Source organism: Camarhynchus parvulus, chromosome 7, assembly GCF_901933205.1.
Source record: "Camarhynchus parvulus chromosome 7, STF_HiC, whole genome shotgun sequence".
Taxonomy (NCBI): Eukaryota; Metazoa; Chordata; class Aves; order Passeriformes; family Thraupidae; genus Camarhynchus; species Camarhynchus parvulus.
Genome location: NC_044577.1, coordinates 21939530 through 21958703, shown reverse-complemented (window position 1 = coordinate 21958703; position 19174 = coordinate 21939530). Strand labels below are relative to the sequence as shown.

General features: G+C 48.1%; 1 protein-coding gene across 1 annotated transcript; it reads right to left on the bottom strand.

The window, feature by feature from the left end:
- Positions 1-202: 202 nt before the first annotated feature.
- Positions 203-19058, bottom strand: STK11IP (serine/threonine kinase 11 interacting protein). Its single transcript, XM_030952771.1, has 24 exons — positions 18907-19058; positions 18605-18807; positions 16506-16580; positions 16181-16276; positions 15147-15254; positions 14868-14939; positions 13803-13932; positions 13538-13641; positions 12703-12792; positions 11627-11668; positions 10966-11133; positions 10583-10664; positions 10109-10477; positions 9740-9930; positions 8669-8779; positions 7794-7989; positions 5901-6398; positions 4321-4436; positions 4033-4130; positions 3680-3858; positions 3346-3430; positions 3079-3161; positions 1348-1574; positions 203-1044 (listed from the first exon to the last, which is right to left on the bottom strand). The coding sequence occupies exons 1-24, from the start codon at positions 18959-18961 to the stop codon at positions 904-906; spliced, it is 3519 nt and encodes a 1172-aa protein (XP_030808631.1). The 5' UTR covers positions 18962-19058; the 3' UTR covers positions 203-903.
- Between the last annotated feature and the right edge of the window lie 116 nt (positions 19059-19174).

Genomic DNA, 19174 nt, shown 5'->3' with positions numbered 1-19174 from the left:
AAATTGTTCCTTTGTTGCTCCTTGGAAGAAAGTGGAGAAGATTAGCCTAGCATCCCATTCACACCCACCCTGAACAGGACAGGGAGAATGGCCTGAATCCAGTGAGATGTTAGGGAACCCTCAAGACAGCAGCAAAGCTAGTATGGAAGCCCTTAGAAAGACATTACAGCACTGCAAAAGAATGAAACAAGGAAAACAACAATTCAATAAATATAAGCTTTTATTACAATAGAAAATAGTAAAACTCATGTTAAAATAGACTCTTGCTTTTGGACTTCTCAGAAAAAACCTAAGCCTTGCTTATACTTGTTGGTGCCCATCAAGGCCCTGACCCCTAAGCAATGAGCAATACATTTCTGTGCTGAGAACCTCAAGGCTCCTTCCTCCCAGTGACAGTGAAAGACTACAGCAGCAGACTGAGCCATGCCCCATCAGGCAGAGAGGCAAGGGCTCTTTGTGGGGTTGTGTACAACATGCTTCATCCCCTTGTGCAATCAGGCTCCAGTTTGAAGCAGGTAGCTTTAGGGAAACCATGGACAAGAAGGACGGAGAGGAAAAAAAAATCATCAGCATATAATGATAGCTGTCCTGAAACAGCTAAGAAGGCAGCAAATGCATCTGCCAGAAATGGCACCTGACTGCCTTTGGGTACCTTACGCACTATTTATTACAAGGAACACTCTCCACCTTCTCCTTGGGTGGCCAATCCAGTGCAAATAACTGACTGTCCAGTCTGAACCATCATGTGCTCCCCTCTTACTCACCAGAAGGGGCCAGGGGCCAGAGCAGAGTGGAAGGCAGAGGCCACAGGACAGCAAGGTCAGACGGAGTGGGAGACACTTTTGCACCACTGCTGGCACAGCAGCACTTGGCTGCAAGTCCTGCCTGCTCCAGCCCCCAGGCTCACTCCAGTGCCTCATGCACAGCCTTCCGGAGCTCGATTGAGAACATCTCCTCCCAGGGCCCGCGGATCCACTCCACCAGCTCCACCAGGAGCTCAGGGCACTCTGTGCGGATGTGCCACGTGCTCTCTAGCTTCAGTACCTGGCAGGGAGGAAAGGCAGGCAGGTGAATGAGCAGACTGGCCTGACAGGCACCAATCAGCCCTGAGCCACCATCCCCCAGCACAGCTGCCGGCTCCTCCTAATTCCTCTGTGACCTCCTCTTCCCTCTCTGCTGCCAGCAGCCGAGTGTCCCTTGCATGACTTTCCAGTGTGCTCCCCTGGCTCTGTGGTACAAGGCCCTAGGTTATGATGGGAGATGACAGCCCCAAAACACCCCTGCAGGAACAGGATCTGAGTACAGTCAGCCCCCAGTACCCTGACCTCATGAGCACCTCCTGCTTACCTCATCATAAAGCATCAGCTTGATGTCACAAGGACATAGGCGATAGGTGATGATATTGCTAATACTGGTGATTGGCTGCTTCTCCTTCAACTGCATGTTGCTCCTAGGAGGCATTTCTGCCTCATGGTTTTCATCCAAGGAGGGCTGCACCTGCCACTGGTGATTCTCCTCCAGCAGAAATAGCATGCTTCGGGTACTCAGCAGGGTCACAGGAAAAGCAGATGCCCCTAAAAGGATATGAGGGAACAAGAAATGCTTTGCTGAGAGCCTGAGTCACCACAGAACCAGCTTTGCTCTCCATTCCTCCCCTAGGGAAATCCTTTACAGCAGCAGTAACTTGGGTGAATGACTTTATCCAGTTTCCTGAGTGAAGAGGGGACCAGGGTACTGAAAAGTGGCTGGGCTTGACCAGCTTATCCAAGGTTGTTGCAGGAGCAGGTACATGAAAGACCACTGCCCAGCAAGGCTTGTCCAACCCATGCCCTCAAGTGAGGCAGGAAGAGTCACATGAGTCCTTTGACCTCTTAAACAACATTTTTCTACTCCTTAGTTAAAATTTGACAGCTGCAGCTCAAAGCCTGCCTTTTTTGGCCTGAATTTCTCTGGCTGCAGATATCTCATGGGTGGAACAGAGAGCACACACATAAAGTTTAATACCAAGCTGGGATGTGTCACAAATATGACAGGAAGTAAAGTAGTTTTGATAAACTTCAGGCAACATAAATATAACCCAGCTATTTCAGTGGATGCAAATTAAAAGCACTACAACTTGGGAATAAGTTAGATGCACAGTAATAGGAAACCATTAGCAAAAGTGGCTGAGGTCACAGGGGATCACAAGCTGATGCAGCAGTATGTTGCTTTTCTCATCACATCTCACTCTTGGGAATTAGTAGGACTATCAGAAAGGGGATGTTTAATTAATCCTGTCTACTTGGTAATGAGATCTCAGCTGGAACTGTGTCCAGTTTTGGGCACCATACTCTAAAAGAGGAGAAAACTGTAGAGTAAGAAAAATGCACTGCAAGTTCTCCCTCTCACATACTATTTGTTCAGTTTGAGGATAGCAATAAACATACTTCCCACAGATTCCTTCTGATTCTCACATTCCCATGCCTCCCCAAGGGCCAGTGGTGACCAGGGGTGCATAAGCTTAGCAAATTGGTCAGAAGGGTATTAAGAGCTAGGTTGCTCTTTTTTTTCAGTGTCCCAAGCTATGACGACACTGGAATTGTTCACTCAAACCCCAAGTTTAACACATCTGTCCTTCAGCAAGGCCTGGAACAAAACCTGAAGGGCTCCAGCACGCTCCTTCTGTACTATCATCTCAGGTTCTGGACACCTACTTCTGTTTTCCCAAATGAAGAAGCCTTTCAGCAGTTCACACAAACCATCTGTTTTTATGACTCCTCATCTTTCCCTCAGATCAGGGCAATGATCCAGCCCTCAGATAATCTCCAGCTTCTCAAGCTGTCACCAAAGCAGGACCAGCTGCTCCCTAGAGCTTAGACTTCCATGTAGAAAAGGACTGGGAGGTTTGCTGGATGAACAGAAGTATGCTGCTATTCTACACAACCCAACACTAGAAAAGAGCCCTCACTCATGCCCCCACCCTGTTTCACTGCTGGAAAAAAGGCACAGCTCTTTTCCCCCAGACTGTACACTAAAATCACAAGCATGTAAGCAGACAGCACAATGTGTAGGACATCTGGCTACTGAGATCTCCTGTACCTTGGATCAGGTATGCCAGCAGGTAGAAGAAACAAGTGTCACCTGCAGCTGCAGAATCTGTGGTCTTGGAGTCCAGCAGAGGCCTGGAGGAGATACAACAGTGGTCTGATAAGGAAGCAATCCATTTCCAGTCTAGGTTTGCTGTGAACTAGCTACTGTTCCCAGTTCTCTTGGGGAAGGGAAGGACTCATATCTCCCAGATAATGCAAAGTCCTCCTTCTCCTGGTCCTCTGACTACCACCTTGACAGCCTCTCACAGGCTCTTACCATAGCCAATGCTGGGGATTCATTTCCACAGTGGGGATTTCCTTCACCTTACTCCTGTGCTTAGCAGGCAGTTCTTGCATGAGATCTAAAGAGGGGGAGAAGGAAGGTGTCTTTTATTGCACACCCAAGGGCAGTACATAACAGTTCAGGACACTTCTCTACTGTTCAGAGAGGTGTTCCAAGTTACGATGGCAGTGAGATTCTCTCCCAGCTCTTTTTCTGACCTGTCAAGAAGTTTAGTTCCAACATCTATCCAACAATAGCTGTCCTGATAGTTCCCCAAGAACAAATCTTTCAAATCCTCTCCCCCACATCCCTACAGCTCTACTCTTACCTGTCAGGGTCTGCAGGAACTGGTCACAGCAGCTTTGGTTCCGGATCAGCAGATTGTAGGAAGTTTTTGGGTTCTCAAACTCCATTCGCAAGGTCTGGCGGCAGAGTCCCACTTCCAGATGAGAAATATCAGACAGGTAGTGAGAATCGTTCTTCTTCAGCCAGTCTGCAGGTTGTCCCCTAATCACAGAGCATGGCCCCCAGCTGCAGCAGGCTGTCCCATCTCCTCTCCCACTGCAGCAGGGGGTTTGCCAGAAGAGCCTGTGCATGTCCCCACCCCTCCAGGGTAAGGGCAGCAAGGCTGGCACAGGCTGGCACTACCCAGCACTCACAGACTGGCTGCAGGGTCCTCACCTGATAGCTCCAGTGACTTCCAGCACATAAATCTTGAGGTCAGAAGCAACCAGGATTGAGAGGAACTCTCCTGGCCGGCCAAACTTCACCATGACCACCTAGAGCATACAGAGGGTGGGTCACACCTTTGGCCTGCCCCTTGGCAGCTCATCCACAGAAAGGCCAGACTCAAAGACACTTCAGCTCCCTTCACATCCCACAGTCTCTGAGACACCATCTCAGTGCAGAACTCACAGAGTGGCAAGAGGGACAGCAGAAGAGTTGTAGGAGTGGTGCTGTGGAGCTCACCTTGAGGAAGCACTGGAACTCCTCAGCATTCTCCTCAAAAACTTCCATGTCCAGGTACAGCTTCAGGCGATGATCCACTGAGCGGAAGTCCCTCGTGTTCAGGACGCTGTTTAGAGCTGAGGAGAGCAAAGGGCAGCAATGACACTGTCCCCTGACCAGAGGCTGCCAAGCATGCACACAGGCACCAGGACACAGTGTCACCCCATCTGCACACCTGCTTCCATCAAGTCTCTCCTCAAGACAAAGGACCAACCTGTAAAGCCCACAGGTCTCCATGTGGAGATAAAAGAGAAATTCATTGCTCCAACACTTTTTTTTTGAGATACACAAAGCTTTGGTCTAAGCCAGATTCAAACTGTTCTTAGCTGTTTAGTCTCAGAAGGACACTGCTTTGCTGCTGGATTTGGCAGGAGGACAATTCTTTATCACAAAGCCAGAAAGATATTTCTTATTTCAGCTGGTGTCAGCTGAGGTCAACTTTTTAACTGGCTTTGATCGTGGCAAGGTTAAAGAGGCCTGAGGAAGACACCAATAAAACTGCTAAAGAGTATAATTAGGTTTGTCATGAAATTGTATAACCAAAAAATTTATACAACAGCCACAGTACTGCCCAAGAGTTCACGCCTCCCAGCAGAGCCTGTTCTCCATCAGAAACACTACACTAATCAACCACTCCTCACCAGCAACTTTCCATAGGCTCAGTTTTAAACTGGGACCTTGCAATTTGACCCCAGAAAAGAGACTGCCTTATTTCTCATACTTCAACTGTACAAGACTGAACCAGGCAACCTTAAAACTTTGATTCTACATTGACTCCTCTTCTGAGGCACAGCAGTCTTGAAGGACTGGGGGAGACCTCTATAGATCAAGAAAACAACAGGTTATAAATCAGAACTACACTCAGCTGCAGTAGAGTCACTTTGCTGGGCTAGACCAGATAACCTCCACAGCTCCTTTCCAACTTTCTGTAAATTCTGTAAATCACAAGCTGCTACCCAGGCAAAGGCAGTCTGCTACATCAGAAATCCAAGGTCCTTCAGAAAAATAATTTGTGGACCTCCTGTCTTGCATGACAGCTCTCATACAGCCAGCATGCAGTCCCTTGGGCAGGTTTTGTCATCTGAAGCTTACAAAAAAAGCGAGGAAAGCACAAGCAACATAAACCAGAGCCTCCTTCTAGCACACCAGCCTCACACTGCACTTAAGCTAAAGAATAAATAGAGAGGAATTGTGCATACTATTCTCCAAAGGTAATGCTCCAGCTGGCAGCTCATGGACGCCACAGGAACCCAGTGTGTCCATGACTGAGTAATGCAGCTTCAGAACAAGACCCTATTACTCAGAGTCTAAGCAATAATAGGTGTTAGGAGCTGACTCACTTTTCCTACCTTCAGGCATGAGGATTTAACAGAAAGGGGAATGAAAATCTCAACTCATAAGAACCATATGTTTATGGCTGCTCATACTTGATGTCCCCCTTCCCCATTAAAGAGGAGAAAGTGTACCCTGCAAGCACCAGTGATAAAACCAGCAACAAGCTGTCAACACCCCTAAACCCTGCACAGCTTCCTCATACTCACAAGGACCGAGATTCCACGTTTCCTCAGACTCAGAGTTCACAGAGAGCGGAGAAGGCGTGGGCCCCCGAGAAGCGCTGTGACGGCAGCTTCCCACCAGGCTGCCCCCACTGGTGTCCGGGTGGCTGAGGGACAAGGACTGGCTCTTCACACCCTGCTCCTTCCCAGAGCCACCCTCTGATCCATGGCAGGTGGGATGAGGAATGCTGCCAGGCTCAGGCTCAGCGCTCAGCTCCGGGCTCCTGGCGCTGTTGCTGGTGTCTATCTCCGAGCTGTCCTCCCCACCAATGTAGAACTTCCTGCTCTCAGTGGCCAGGACAGACGTTTCCTCTGGGCCCTCCTGCTGGCTGCCTCCCTCCAGCACGGAGTCTGACAGGTCCTCACTCGTGCTGTCGGCACCGGGCGGCAGAGGTGTGCTGGAGCACTCCTCTGAAGGCAGAATGACCACATGGTCACTGGAACAACTGGGACAGGCTATGGGCTCACCAGCTGCTGCAGGACCTGTGAAAGATTTTGTCAGGTATAAAGAAAAGCCAGAACAGCTCTCCCCAGCAAGATTTTACTTCCCCCCACCTCCTCTGCAAACCACAAGCCCTCCCTTTTCAAAGTAGAGAATAGTTACAGTCTGACTTGAGCAGCTTGTTGAGCAACTTGTTCAGAAGCATATCCTACATACCTCCCCTCACAAATCAACCAGAAATTCTGGATCAGTGCCACATGAAATAGCTCTGCTCAAATTTAGGGTGGCCCAGTGTGTGCTGTGGTTGCAACTGAAACTGTACCAGGGCTTTGTCTCATGACTTCCCTCCACTTCACATCTGCAAGTGCCCACATAACCTCAGAAGCCCAAGCCCATGACCACTTCCTTAGCCACCTCCATCCCCAGCATGCTGCATCCCTGCCCCAGCTGTCCTCATCCCTTCTGACACTGATTCCTGTTGCTCCCTTCACCCACACCAGAACAGACTTCCCAGCTGGATCATGGGATTCCCATTAGTCTGGCAGGGAGAAGAAAGTATCCTGGGGTGGAGAAAAGTGCTGCAGCCAGGACAGCATTTTGTGTTCACTGCAGTACTTCAATCCCAGGATACTTTGTCAAAACAACATCTTCTCAGCTATGGCACTCCCCACTTGGAATATAAACTGAGCTTTGAAAAACACAGCAATCACAAGATGCCTACACAGGACTAGCCACATCTCAGCTGAAATACCACATCTAGTTTTAAACAGCCAAAGAAAAACCTGGACAAATGGGAAAAAGTACAAAGACCAGCAAGAAACTGAATGTATGAGATATGACTGACAAGTAAATTATCTACAGAATTGAGCTTATTTAGTCTAGAGGACAGAAACCAAGAAAAGTTGCCAGGGGAGAACAATGGCCCTCAAGTACAAAGAAAGAAATAAATTGCTCCTCCGAAATGGCAGCAAGAGTGGGCTTAAGATCACAGACAGGGAGACTTAGATTAGGGTTCTGGTTGTTTTTCTGATGTCTAACAGACAAAGTTTTACCTGAAATACTGACGCAGATTCCCTGGAAGCTTCCATTAGCAAAAGCTCTTTAGAACAAATAAAGTCTCTGTGGCAGAACTGGCTACATGACCTGTAAGTCCTCTCCCAGACTTCAGTTTCCAGCACCCTTGTGTTCCCCCAGGCCACCCAGCACAGAGTGATGTTTGTTTAACCTTAAACCAGTGGTTTATTCCTGCTAGGAAACAAGGCAGGCTTTTCCCAGTCCAAGTAGGCCAAGTGAGAGTTCATCCCACAATAGGTTTTAAATTCCAGTACAGACAACACATCTCCTATACATTTCATGCTCTGCACCACAGCTGCCACCCTGGAAGTCTGCCTGGGCATTAATTAGCAAACATCCTTCTTCTGGGCACTACAGCCTACCTTGATCCGGGGCAACTAGAGTCTCCAGGATTTTGGTGTCTCCAAGCTCTGAGGAATAGGAACCTTGATGCCAGGGGGGCAGGGACTGTGAAAACTCCTGCTTGCATTTCAGGCATTGGAGCTTCATGGATCCCTTTTCTTGGTCCTGATTTCGCCGATTCTCCTCAACAGCTGGGGACAGCACTTCAAGGATACACTATAAATAGCAGCACAGGGAAAAGGATCAAGCTTCTGACACCAGCAAGTCTTTTCACATGCCTCACTATAGCATTTCAGAGTGTAAGGGGTGCAACAATATTTCCCAGCTGTGCAAGACTTGCCAAGGACATGGAGCTTCACTGCAGAAGACCAAGACAACCTGTTTTTGCAGGTCTGTGCCTGATAGCTACATACTGACAGGCTCCCTCTGGAACTCTGATCTCAAAGGTCCCATCTATTTGTGTCTTGTCTCTAACAAGGAGAATTTGAGAGAAATTACTGAATGAGAGACCAGAGTCCCTACAGCATCTGTGTGGACATAGCACTGACATTTACTGTCCAGAGGACCAAGCACAGGCCAGCACATCACTCAGCACTCACAAAATATTACATTGCATGTGCACAAGTAATGATCACTAGCTTGACTACAAACTTTTCATCCCAAGAGGGAGAAAACTGCAAGACTCTCTCCTTGAGAGCACTGTTTATGCTACAGGAGCTCCACTGCCCATGGCCATGCTCACAGGGCCCTCCACAGGTCACCTGTGCAGAAGAAGAAATCCCTACAAGCCAGACCCGGGCAGCAGGGGCTCAGGTGCTCTGAGAACAGCAGCCCTATGCTGGCTGGAAGAATTCAGTGCCTTGCAGTAACAGTGCGCCCTCCCCAAGCCCCTCACCTGCAGACACTGCTCAGGGCAGTCGTCAAGCACCACATATCTGCGCTTCTGCCGGTCCTTGCGGATGTAGCTGAAGTGCAACGTGAGGACAGGGAAAACTCGCTCCAGGTCCTGCAGGAGACAGAAAACACCCTTTCTAGGATGAGGGAGAAGCTTTCACAGACTACATTTGCTTGCAAAAGGCTGAAACATGGCCATACATGCACTTTATTTAGTGAGTCCTAAGCATCCCTCACAGTTGATAGCATTTGGGAGTCTGGTAAAATGGGCAGAAATAAACAAACAAATATAAAGCTATTAAGTGCTGACAAGACTTGCACTGAGTGCTTGAAAAATTGCATGAGCACTTGAAACTTACAACAGTAACTCTCAAGGCCTAGAACAAAGTATTTCAAACAAAACATCTTTTTCATAAAGGTATTTCAGAAGAATATCAAACCACAAACATTCAGAAAGGCACAAGGGCAGGGCTTAAAAATGAGTTGGAGCTTTTAGAGAAAACAGAATTAGAGAAACCTGTGAACATGTCTGTATACAGACTGAATGTTAAAATCTTACCACATGGAAAAAGGGATTTCCAGACTCCCTTTCTAAAGAACCACAAAAGCCAAATAGGACTGGTAATGCTGAAGTGTGCAGCTAGAACAGATGGCAAACTGCCCACTGAGCTGCCAGACTAGACTCTGTTCTGCTCTAGAAACAATGCAATCCTCAAAGAGTCCTCCAAGATCAGGGTGATATCCCAGCGAGGAATGAATGGGAAGGAGATCTCCATTTCATTTAAGTTCCTCTTGAGAAGTCTTTCATTCCTCCACACCAGAACAAGTCCAGCCACTGTCTTTAAATTCCAGCTTTGGAACAGATTTGATGCTGGCTTCTGCTGCATTATCACAGGTAGTCTAAGCAATAGAGATGCCATTAGATACACATGCATTGGGTTGAAGGGATGCTCAATGAGGCTGTGCAGATGGTAGGAAAAGACCTGCAGGATTCTCGACAGGAGCCCAAATCCAGAATGCTGCCATACACAGGGAGTAAGATGACAAAGACTCACAGAGAAGTGTAACTCACCATCCTCTTCCAGGTCAACTCAGAGGTCTCCACATTCTTCAGGCATTTCAGCTCCAGCTTGTGGAGGACTCTGGCAGCCTTCAGTTCCACCTCAATCACATGATTAGCTGTGACTCGCAAGAAGATCCACTCTGGCTCTGGGTCCCCTTCACCTTCTATTTGGCTCACCAGCACTGGCTGGCACAGGTCCACTGCCAAACAAGACACAATACAGGTCAGTACATGCAGTATGCCTTCAGTCCTGCTGGATCTAGGTCCTTAGCCACAATACTGGGCACCATGATACAGCTTCAGAGACAAATCACATTTGATTAATCTATTTTGTTGTCATCCAAGCCCTTAAAAACAGCAGTGAAAGGACCTGTTTACCTTCTACCTTCTCCTCTTCTTCCTCTTCAAGAATTAGCTCATCTGCCTCCTCTTCTCCTCTCTGTTCTCCTTCCATAAGCTCATCCAGCTGTACTTCAGGCTCTTCCTCCTTTGCAGCATCATCCAAAGGAGGAGAGGATCCTTCTTCCTGGGATACTTGGGGCTTTCCTTGCTCTGGGTCAGAGCTCTCGCTCTGCAGGTCCATTGCAGCAGGTGTGCCTGTGATCTCCTCTGCAGAGCGGCTGCGGGACATGACGGGCACTTGGTCATGCTCCTCCAGGTGTCTCTTGTACTGCAGCCAGTCAGCACCAAAGCGATCCCTGAAGCTGGCCAAGCGCTTCATCTCCTTCTGATGCTCTAGGACCAGACCTGCAAAGAGAAAACTTGGGAAGTATGAAGGTAGTCACCAGGCCAGAGCACTCTTACTCTGGGCAGTTTAGCTGCTATGTTATTAAGAAAGACAACAAGGCTCACCAGCAGAGAGGGGTAATGCCTGGGGCTCGTGTTCTGTGTCACTTGGCTCCGAAATGCTTGCTCTGCGCACTTTGACTTTTCCCTGAAAAAAAACAGGACAAAAGTAGTTGTGAGGAACTAGAACAATGAAAACAGCACCTGATGAGGGGCTCTGCCAAGCTGAAGGGTTTGTAGCTGTTACAGTGTAGGGACACAGCCTGAAACACTTGTGAGGGTATATGAAGATTAACATTAAAGCCCTTTCCTAACACACAGCAGTGTAGAGGCTCACTAACCACGCAGTCAGTACCAGACCACATCTCAGTGCAGGAGACTTCACATCAAGGCATCCCCTTCACCCAACATGCCAGCTACATGGCTAAGAAGCTATGTCAGTCCCAGACCTTGCTTTTCTTTCGAGGGACCCTGACGACCACATTCTCTGATGGGGACTGGCTGTCGCTGAAGTCTGCAGCATAGGAGCTCTCCAGTGCACTGCGATCCAGTGCAGTCTTCTCTGAGGTAGAAGTATGGATGGACTGGGACACACTTTGCACAAGTCTTGGAAGGTGCTAAAGCAAGAAAAATAGAGTATTTCCAGCTGAGAACAAAGGGCAGACAAGGTAACCAAGCCACAACTCAGGCTGACAGCTTTCCTGCTCCTCACCCCAAGCTTTCACCATCTCAAAGCACTGACAACAGATCCTGCCTGATTGACTGGATTGTTTATCACAACCACTCTCATTTACCTCAATCTCTGCCTTTCTCTTAAAAATAGCAGATGGGAAACTGATAACTATTTTGCTGACATGTAGCTCAAGTGTCAAGTACCATACAGTACCTGAAGAGGAAACAGGCAAGGCTCCAAGTCCTGCAAGGCTACATAAGCCAGAATAAATTACACTGGCCAGTTCCAGCAATTATTAGGAATCAGCAGAGACAAAATGATCTGTGTCAAAGTCAAGGTAGCCCATAAAGATTTAATAGGACACACGACAATGCAAAAACCTGTCAGAGTTCCCAGTCCCAAAGGCATTAAGATCAGTTTTTAACAATTATGCTTACCATTAGGTCTGAGGAAGAGAGTGGCTCCCCGTCCAAGAAGAACTGTAATTAGAGACCCATTTGCAGTCAGATTCCATTTGGCTGGCACATACTCAGGACAACTTCTGCTGACTCCTACATCCCTTCAGGCCACCCTAGGGTTGGAATCCCTGGCAAAAAAACTGCAAAGAAACAACCCTGTTCCTGCCTATCCACCACTCCTTTAGTTGTAGCTACCTAATAGCATGTAAGGCCAGAAGGGACCGTTGTGGTTTTCCTGTTTACAGACTTTATAACTTCCAGAAACGTATCCAAGACACTTCGCGGAAGAGGTACAATGGATTATTCTACAACAACTCAAATTGTTTTGAAAGGTACTGACCTTCACCTCAAAGCCTTTATCCTACTTCTAGCCTGACTCCACATAGGTTCCAGTAATTTGAGCTTTTTCCAAGATGCAGTTTGAAGACAATGAATCCAGCCATTTACCACTGATATGAAGGGCAGACCAGCTCTGGAACACCTTTGACCCTTAGCAAGTAAGTTTATTCTGCTAAATTACCAAACACTGGATTTGCTGGCTTCTTTATTTGAAATCAGATTACCAAGAACTGAGCTAAGCACTGGAGTATAAGGGAACAGTAATGACACCTGACTGAGAGCAGAGTGAAGGAGACAAAGAGGTGGCCATGGCTGCCAAAGTAGTACATACTTTGGTAAGGTGGGCAAAGACTGGGAGTTTCTTCTTTGCACAGTCCAGCTACATCATTACTATCCAGCATGAACAAAGTTCCATCAGTGAGCAAAACTGAAGAAGTAGACAGTGAAGCCATACTAAGATTTGAAGTGTTGCAAACCCGAGATCAGTATTCAACTCTGTGCTGGCCAGCACATAACATAAAAATGTAAGGTCAAACTACTCTACTGCAGGTAAAAAAAAGAAAAAAAAAGGAAAAAAGAAGAAGCAGCCACAAAAGAATCACCACTGTTACACAACTGGAATAAATCTACAAGTTTAATTTCCCTCATTTGCCCCAAGTGTTAGAACACCCTATGCCTTCAAAAGCAGGAGCAGAAGGCAGGTGGCTAATACTCACATTGGAGAAGGCTGCCCTGGGAGACACATGGGCAAGGGCTGCAGATCGGTGATTTTGATGGAACCATATTGGGTTTCCCTCCAAATACAGCTGGGTGAGGGAAACACACAAATTATTAGAGGCAATATTCTCTACCCCAGTCTATCCTGCCTGCAGGCTCCAGTCTTTCTCTCTGCTTCAAGAAATATTCTTGCAGTGGAATAGTTATCAAGCCAGGAGAGGACTAGGCTTTTAAAATGCTTCTTGAAATTAGTTCAGCAAATAGAGAAGCAGATTACAGTATCTCCTATTCATGACCTAAATCATTATGAGTTTTTTCAGTACTGACTCTGAGAAGTGTTGAAAGAACAGTCCTTTGCAGGCCCAGAGAAGCTGTAGATGTCCCATCCCTGGAGGTGTTCAAGGCCAGATTGGATGTGGCTTTGAGCAACCTGGTCTAGTGGGAGGTGTGTCCCTGCCCATGGTAGGAGGGTTGGAACTAGATCTTTGAGGTCCCTACCAACCAAAACCACTCTCTGATTCTATGATCTTCTTTCATAAGCACTATAGTGACTGCCATGCTCCTTCAGATTTCTCTGAACACACAAATTCACAACAAGATTATGGGAGGATCTTTTCTGAACTTGACAATGTTAAAATCAGAAAGGATGAGCAAGGAAGTGGGGATGAATATATGAAAAAAGGTTAGCTTGAGGAAGGGTCACTAAAAATGAAGGCTGAAATGCTCAAGAGTTGAACTTATCTTTCAAAACTCTCTGGATACTACAAAGTCTCCATCTTGCACACCCCGACCATGAAATCCCTAATTTACCAACTCATCAGGCTTTATGCTTACTTTTTTTAAAGAGTGCAGAGTGGACAATGGTGCCAGCTGGGCATGTTCCAGCAGCAGGTTATAGGCCACATCCAGGTGCTGCAGATTCACAAGCTGTTCCACTCCTGTGAACAAAGCAAGAAACCATCAGCATGCTAGACAACATAACCTCCCCCAAAAATGAACCCTAGCAAAAATAGTTGTGCCCAAGATTTCGAGTTCTGTTCATTCCCAAGGACTACAGGAAAGCTTCAAACTCAGAAATGCTTCTCCCTTCTGGGCTCACCATTGATGCTGTCGAGCTCATTGTTGCGCAGGATCAGAGTCACCAGCTTGGATCGGCTGAAGATGCCAAGGTTTGGCACCTTGGACAGGAAGTTGTATGCCAGATTGAGGTATTCTAGCTCTGTAAGGGTCTGTTCAGAGAGAAGAGCAGCATTGGATCAGCTGGGACCTAATCTCAAGGCCTGGCCCTGAACTCAAGGCAGGGCACTAGCTTCTACAATTTTTTTTCATCCCAACAAGGTGAACCAACAAGTGAGTTTCTTTAGACTGTTTCTGCAGGAAGAGTTCGATGTTCACATTGGGAGTGGTTTGTTTAGGGGCACTCAGCATCATTTGACTGCTTTACAGAATTTGCCAGGAGCACCCTTCTCTTTCCTCACAAACTTTGATGGAGCATAGGAAAGGATGCCTCAGCAAAAGGAGTGAACTACCAAAATAAACCCTTTCTTACTTTTGTAAAGATGATGGGGAGCCCATTGTGAGCCCACCAACTCCACAAAAAGCTGTTTCATAGCTTTCCTTCAAAGAAGCAGATCCAGCCCAGCAAAGCATGGATTTGAATGCTGTTTCCCAGAAACACACATGCCATTGTGATGGACTATTTCCTTTCTAGAGTAACTGACTGGTTTCTGAGAGCAGGAAGTAAATTCTGCTGGCAGTTTGAACAAACTGAACAGTAAGCTTCTACAGCCCCATGCCTGTATACATAATTCTCACCTGCTGCACAGATTACAGCAAGTCTTGGCCACAGTGGAGCACCCACCCTGGGAGAGGTTGTACATAGAGTACTCTGTGTGTATCAGTGCATTTACCACTCAGCCACGCTGGAATGCCGAGTGACAGCTAGAGCGAACTCTCTTAGAGGTGAGGGACACTGCCTTCTCTGCCTCAGTGGCACTTGGACTGCACATACAGGGCAATGGTTTTCAGGCTGCAAGCACTAGCTCTAAGCCACACCACATCTGTCATTTCTTTTATTATACCTCACCTAGTAGGAACGTGATTACAGAATTTGAGCAGTATCCTCTGCACAGGAGGAAACTGCTGGTCAGCCCAAAATACTCACCGTTAAATAGTGCTCACAATCCTGGATCTTGTTGTGACTCAAATCCAAGACCCTCAGAGCATTCAATAATTGCTGAGAGACAAAAAGATACTAGATCAGATCCTACAACTGTCTCTGTTACAGCATGAAAAGCCCCTCCTGCTGGGAGAGGCCAGCAAAATTAACACTGCCCACTTCCTCCCACCCAGACCTAGCAGCATCAGTAACAGAAGGCCTGGCTCTTGGCTGTGATCATCTCCTCTCTTCTCCTCAGCCATGCAGGAAGGATGCCCCACTCACCAGTGAGTCATCCAAGGCAGTGATTGAGTTATAGCTGAAGTTCACAGTCTGCAGTTCCAACCACGGGAGAGCACAGCTCAGATCTCCACCGCATGCTGAAATTATTTCCTAGGAAGAAGAGAGGAGCCATACCTTGGTGAGTCCTAGCTGTTATAGTAAAAGCAGATGAACACAGGAGAACACAGGAGTCTAGAAGGTGGCTGACATACTGTGCTTTACAGACCTTGTTTTGCTAAGAGAGGCAGTGACTTTTATGTCCCTAATTCAAGTATTTGGAGGTGATGGGAATCTCACAGCCAGATATTTAGAAAGAAGGGAGATGTTTTTGTTTCCTACTCTGAAGTGGCAATAGTTAACCTAATCTGTTAGATTTCTTAGGCTCAGGACACTTAGCACAAAGATTCATGCTAACAAAATCATTTCCAGGCCTCTCTCAAACAAAAGCAAGATACACACTTGTATCCTAAAAAGCTCTGAAAGCACTCCCTATCATCAGCCCCTGCTCTCCAACAGGTGTCTGCTTCCACATCCCAGAGAGAAGCCCGGAGGCCCATGGCCAGCACAGCCCATGTTACTCAGCTCTTCATGGCTGGAGCTTGCCTTCACATCTCAGAAATGTGCTGGGCAGCAGTGCAGGTAAGACACTGGGGCACAGCATTTCCTCTGACAATCAGCTCTAAAAAGGCTGCTGAGGTACAATGAAATAAACCTTGACCAGCTGCAGTCCTTGAATGTGGAAACAGCCAGATACACAGACCTGTCAGACCTAGCTGACACAAATGTTGTCTAGAGCCAGAAATTCTCAAGAATCTAAAGAGAAGATTACAGAGCACATGTGCTTGCAAGCAAGGAATCCTTCAACACTGCTTGAGACAGGGGTAGGACCCCAGAACAGGGAAGGGAGATGAAGCCATACACAACATGAATGAATAAAAGGGCTAGCACCATCTTCTATATCTTCCCTGTGTGAAGAGCTGTAGGATGAAGACAGCCTTTCTCTTGCAATTTACACCATGAGCTGTGTAGACACTCACCTCCAGTGTACTGATACATTTGCAGCAGGTTAGAGATTCCAGCTGAGAATAGACAAATCGCAGTCCCCGGAGGCAGTGTGGAGGGACAGACCTCAACTGCAGCAGTGATAAGAAAGTAAAAACAACATACATCAAAAAATATTACAGTGGTGGAGCAGGTCCAAGTTTTACCCCAAGCAAGTGTTGCAGGAGTTTAGCCTTAGCCTTCCAGGGAAGCCACAAAAGCCTACCCAGTTTTTAGGAGTAGAGGCATTCTGCAACCACAAAACTAGTCAAGAAAACCCAAACAGCAAGACTCAAAACCACTCTTGCCATCTATACTTACTTCCAGATGCCGGAGGGACTTGAAAGGGAAGATCTTCACAGCAGATTGCAAAACACAGTTTGGAACATGAACAAGCTGGAGAAATTAGAAAAAAAGTCTCGTGTCAAGCTTAATTTGTGCTGCATTACCACCTTCCTGATGCACCAACTGCAGCACCTTGAACAGGCTGTCCCTCCAGCTCGGGTAATCCCTTAAAAGCTCTCTCCCAGTGCTGGTAGTGGCACTGCCTCCCTGGATCCATAGTACAATAGAGATCACAGAGAATAGCATGTGAAGAAGTGGTCTGCCAGCCCACAGAGCTCCTCCTCATCTCCCCTGCCCACACAGCTACACCACTTTCAGCACCACTGGAAGGTCTGACAGCTGGATTCCTCATCAGCCACAACCAGCAAACCTACTAAAGACAAAACTAACTGCTGGAGGTATGTTTATCAAGCAGCTGAGTAAAACTAGCACTCTGGTGGGAGGTGTGCACATACATTTCACCACAAGAGGCCAAATAAGGCAAATCACAAGCAGATACAATGGAAAACAGAGTTGGTCTCCAAGGCACTGTTAGTGTTAGACTGAGGTGCCTGCAAACCTCCTCTTTGTATTCTGTAGCACAGCAACAGGCCCTTTCAGCACAGGGCAGTTAGGCTGTGTTCATGCACCATAAAGCAGCTTATTAAAACCACCTTCTAATGCTTTCTATGGACAGGGCATAAACAGTATTTCTGGCTGCTACTGAAAGTGAGTAATGAAACAGTTACCACTTCCACAGTGGACAGCAAAGTACAACCAGACAGACCATCTCTGCTAGTTACACATACATTCAGACAGAAGTGACTCATCAGATGCAGAACAGACATCCTAAGGCCTCATCACCACTACTGCATCCACAGCTTCAGCCCTGCCAGGAATGAATCACTGCCCACTGCATGCCAGCACTAATGCTGCACGTTGAACAAGAGCATCTGTAATGGGAGCACTGGCAAGTTTTAATGATCAGTTCTACCAGAGTTTATTTCGGATGCCATTCTTGCTCTGTGTCTTGATTATCTCCTCTCCCTCCAGTGTCTTAAAAATCTGTCAGGCTGATATAAATTATTAGCTTTTCCAAGTAAACAATTTCCAGACATCAATGGGCAGCTTCCCCTTCTTTAGAGGCTTGTTCCAGAGAGAGCACATTTTCTAGTGAACAGGAGCGCTCACCACAACATCCTCCTGATTGCAGTGTCCCTCCCTGCCTCCTCCTGCCTGGAGACCCATGTTTCTCCACAGACTCTGGGCGCCACTAACTACACTGTTACAAAATCCTCCCAACAACATTCTGATACTGCTCCACTCTCACAGGGAAAACAGGTTTTTAAAGACATCACAGATTTTAGTGGTCAGCCGCAATACCTTTTGAGCTCCACTGCAGAACCTAAAACAGCTGCTAATGCCTCTTCCCCTTTCAGGCTCCTTTCACCTCTACTACCCACTCTGCATGTCTCAGTGCTGAGCAGAATCATGTGCAGCATCATTGCACATGCCAACTTTCAAAAACCTCTCTGAAAAATTTCTTCATCTGCAGTTATATCTTTATTACAGCCTCTTTACTACAGGCTATTTGTTGTTAAAATTAATGAGGATACGTTACTAGAAATATCCCGTGCTGTGAAACTGATCAACCAGAACCACTGCTCAGGCTGCCGAAGTAAGCAGCAGCCTCAGAGTGTGCACAGCATCTGACCCCTCTGCTCAAGTTCCCTGGCTCCGCTGCCTTGGGCACATCAATCATCACTCCAGGAGCACTCAGCTGTGCTCAGGTGCCAGATAGTGCCTGAATTGCTCAAGCCCTTCAGGAAATCATTTCCCCAACAATGACAACACCTTACCAAGGTCAGAACTTAATTAACTCCTGTTGCCCCCGTTTTTAACTCCGAGAAACTTTCTGCTGAGTTGCACGGCTGACCCTAGGTAAGCAGCTATAGACTATCGTGCTAAGCGACGACTCCACGCAAGAGCCCTGGGTCACACGAGGACAATGGGCACCAGAGGAGCCTGCTCTGAGGCTGTGCCTGCCACCTCCCCTGGCCGGCCCTGCAGCACGCCCGGCCCCGCTGTGTACGGACCTTCAGAGAGTGAGTCTTCTGCAGGACGTCGAAGAGGAACTGCGCCTGGAGGATGGCGGCTGTCTCGGCGGGGTGCGAGGGCAGCGCCACGAAGCCCCGGTTCTGGTTGCGGGAGCCCAGGTGCTGCTCGAAGACCTGCGTGAGGTGCTGCAGGGTGGAGGTGAGCAGCGTCAGCGTGCTGGAGCCGTCTAGGACGAGGTCCCCTGCAGGACAGGGAAGGGACGGGCCAGGCCGTGAGTGCCCACACGCCGGGGGCACTGACGCGACCCGGCCCGGCGAGGCCCGCGGCGGCCGCCACTCACCGGCGTCCTGCAGCAGCCGCGCCAGGCCGCGCACCAGCGTCTCGGCCGCCGCCATCTGCAGCGGGGAGGCCGAGGCGACCCCGGCCCGGTTCAGCACGGCCCGGCCCGGCCCGGCCGGTCCCGCTGCCGCTCCGCCGCTCTTCCGCGTTGCCGCCGAGGCGCGCCCTTCCGCCGCACCAGCGAGGCGGCCGCCGCTCACATCCGGTTGCCATGGAGCCCGCCCCAGCGTCCCCCTCCCGCTCGGCGGGGCCCTCGCCCCCGGCCCCCG

Excerpts from the sequence above, each read along its gene's own strand:
- STK11IP (XM_030952771.1), bottom strand. The coding sequence starts at position 18,961 with ATGGCGGCGGCCGAGACGCTGGTGCGCGGCCTGGCGCGGCTGCTGCAG. Across the intron at positions 7,990-8,668 it reads GCCCTGAGCAGTGTCTGCAG|TGTATCCTTGAAGTGCTGTC; the intron begins GTGAGGGGCTTG and ends TGCTATTTATAG. Across the intron at positions 3,162-3,345 it reads AATCCCCAGCATTGGCTATG|GCCTCTGCTGGACTCCAAGA; the intron begins GTAAGAGCCTGT and ends TATCTCCTCCAG.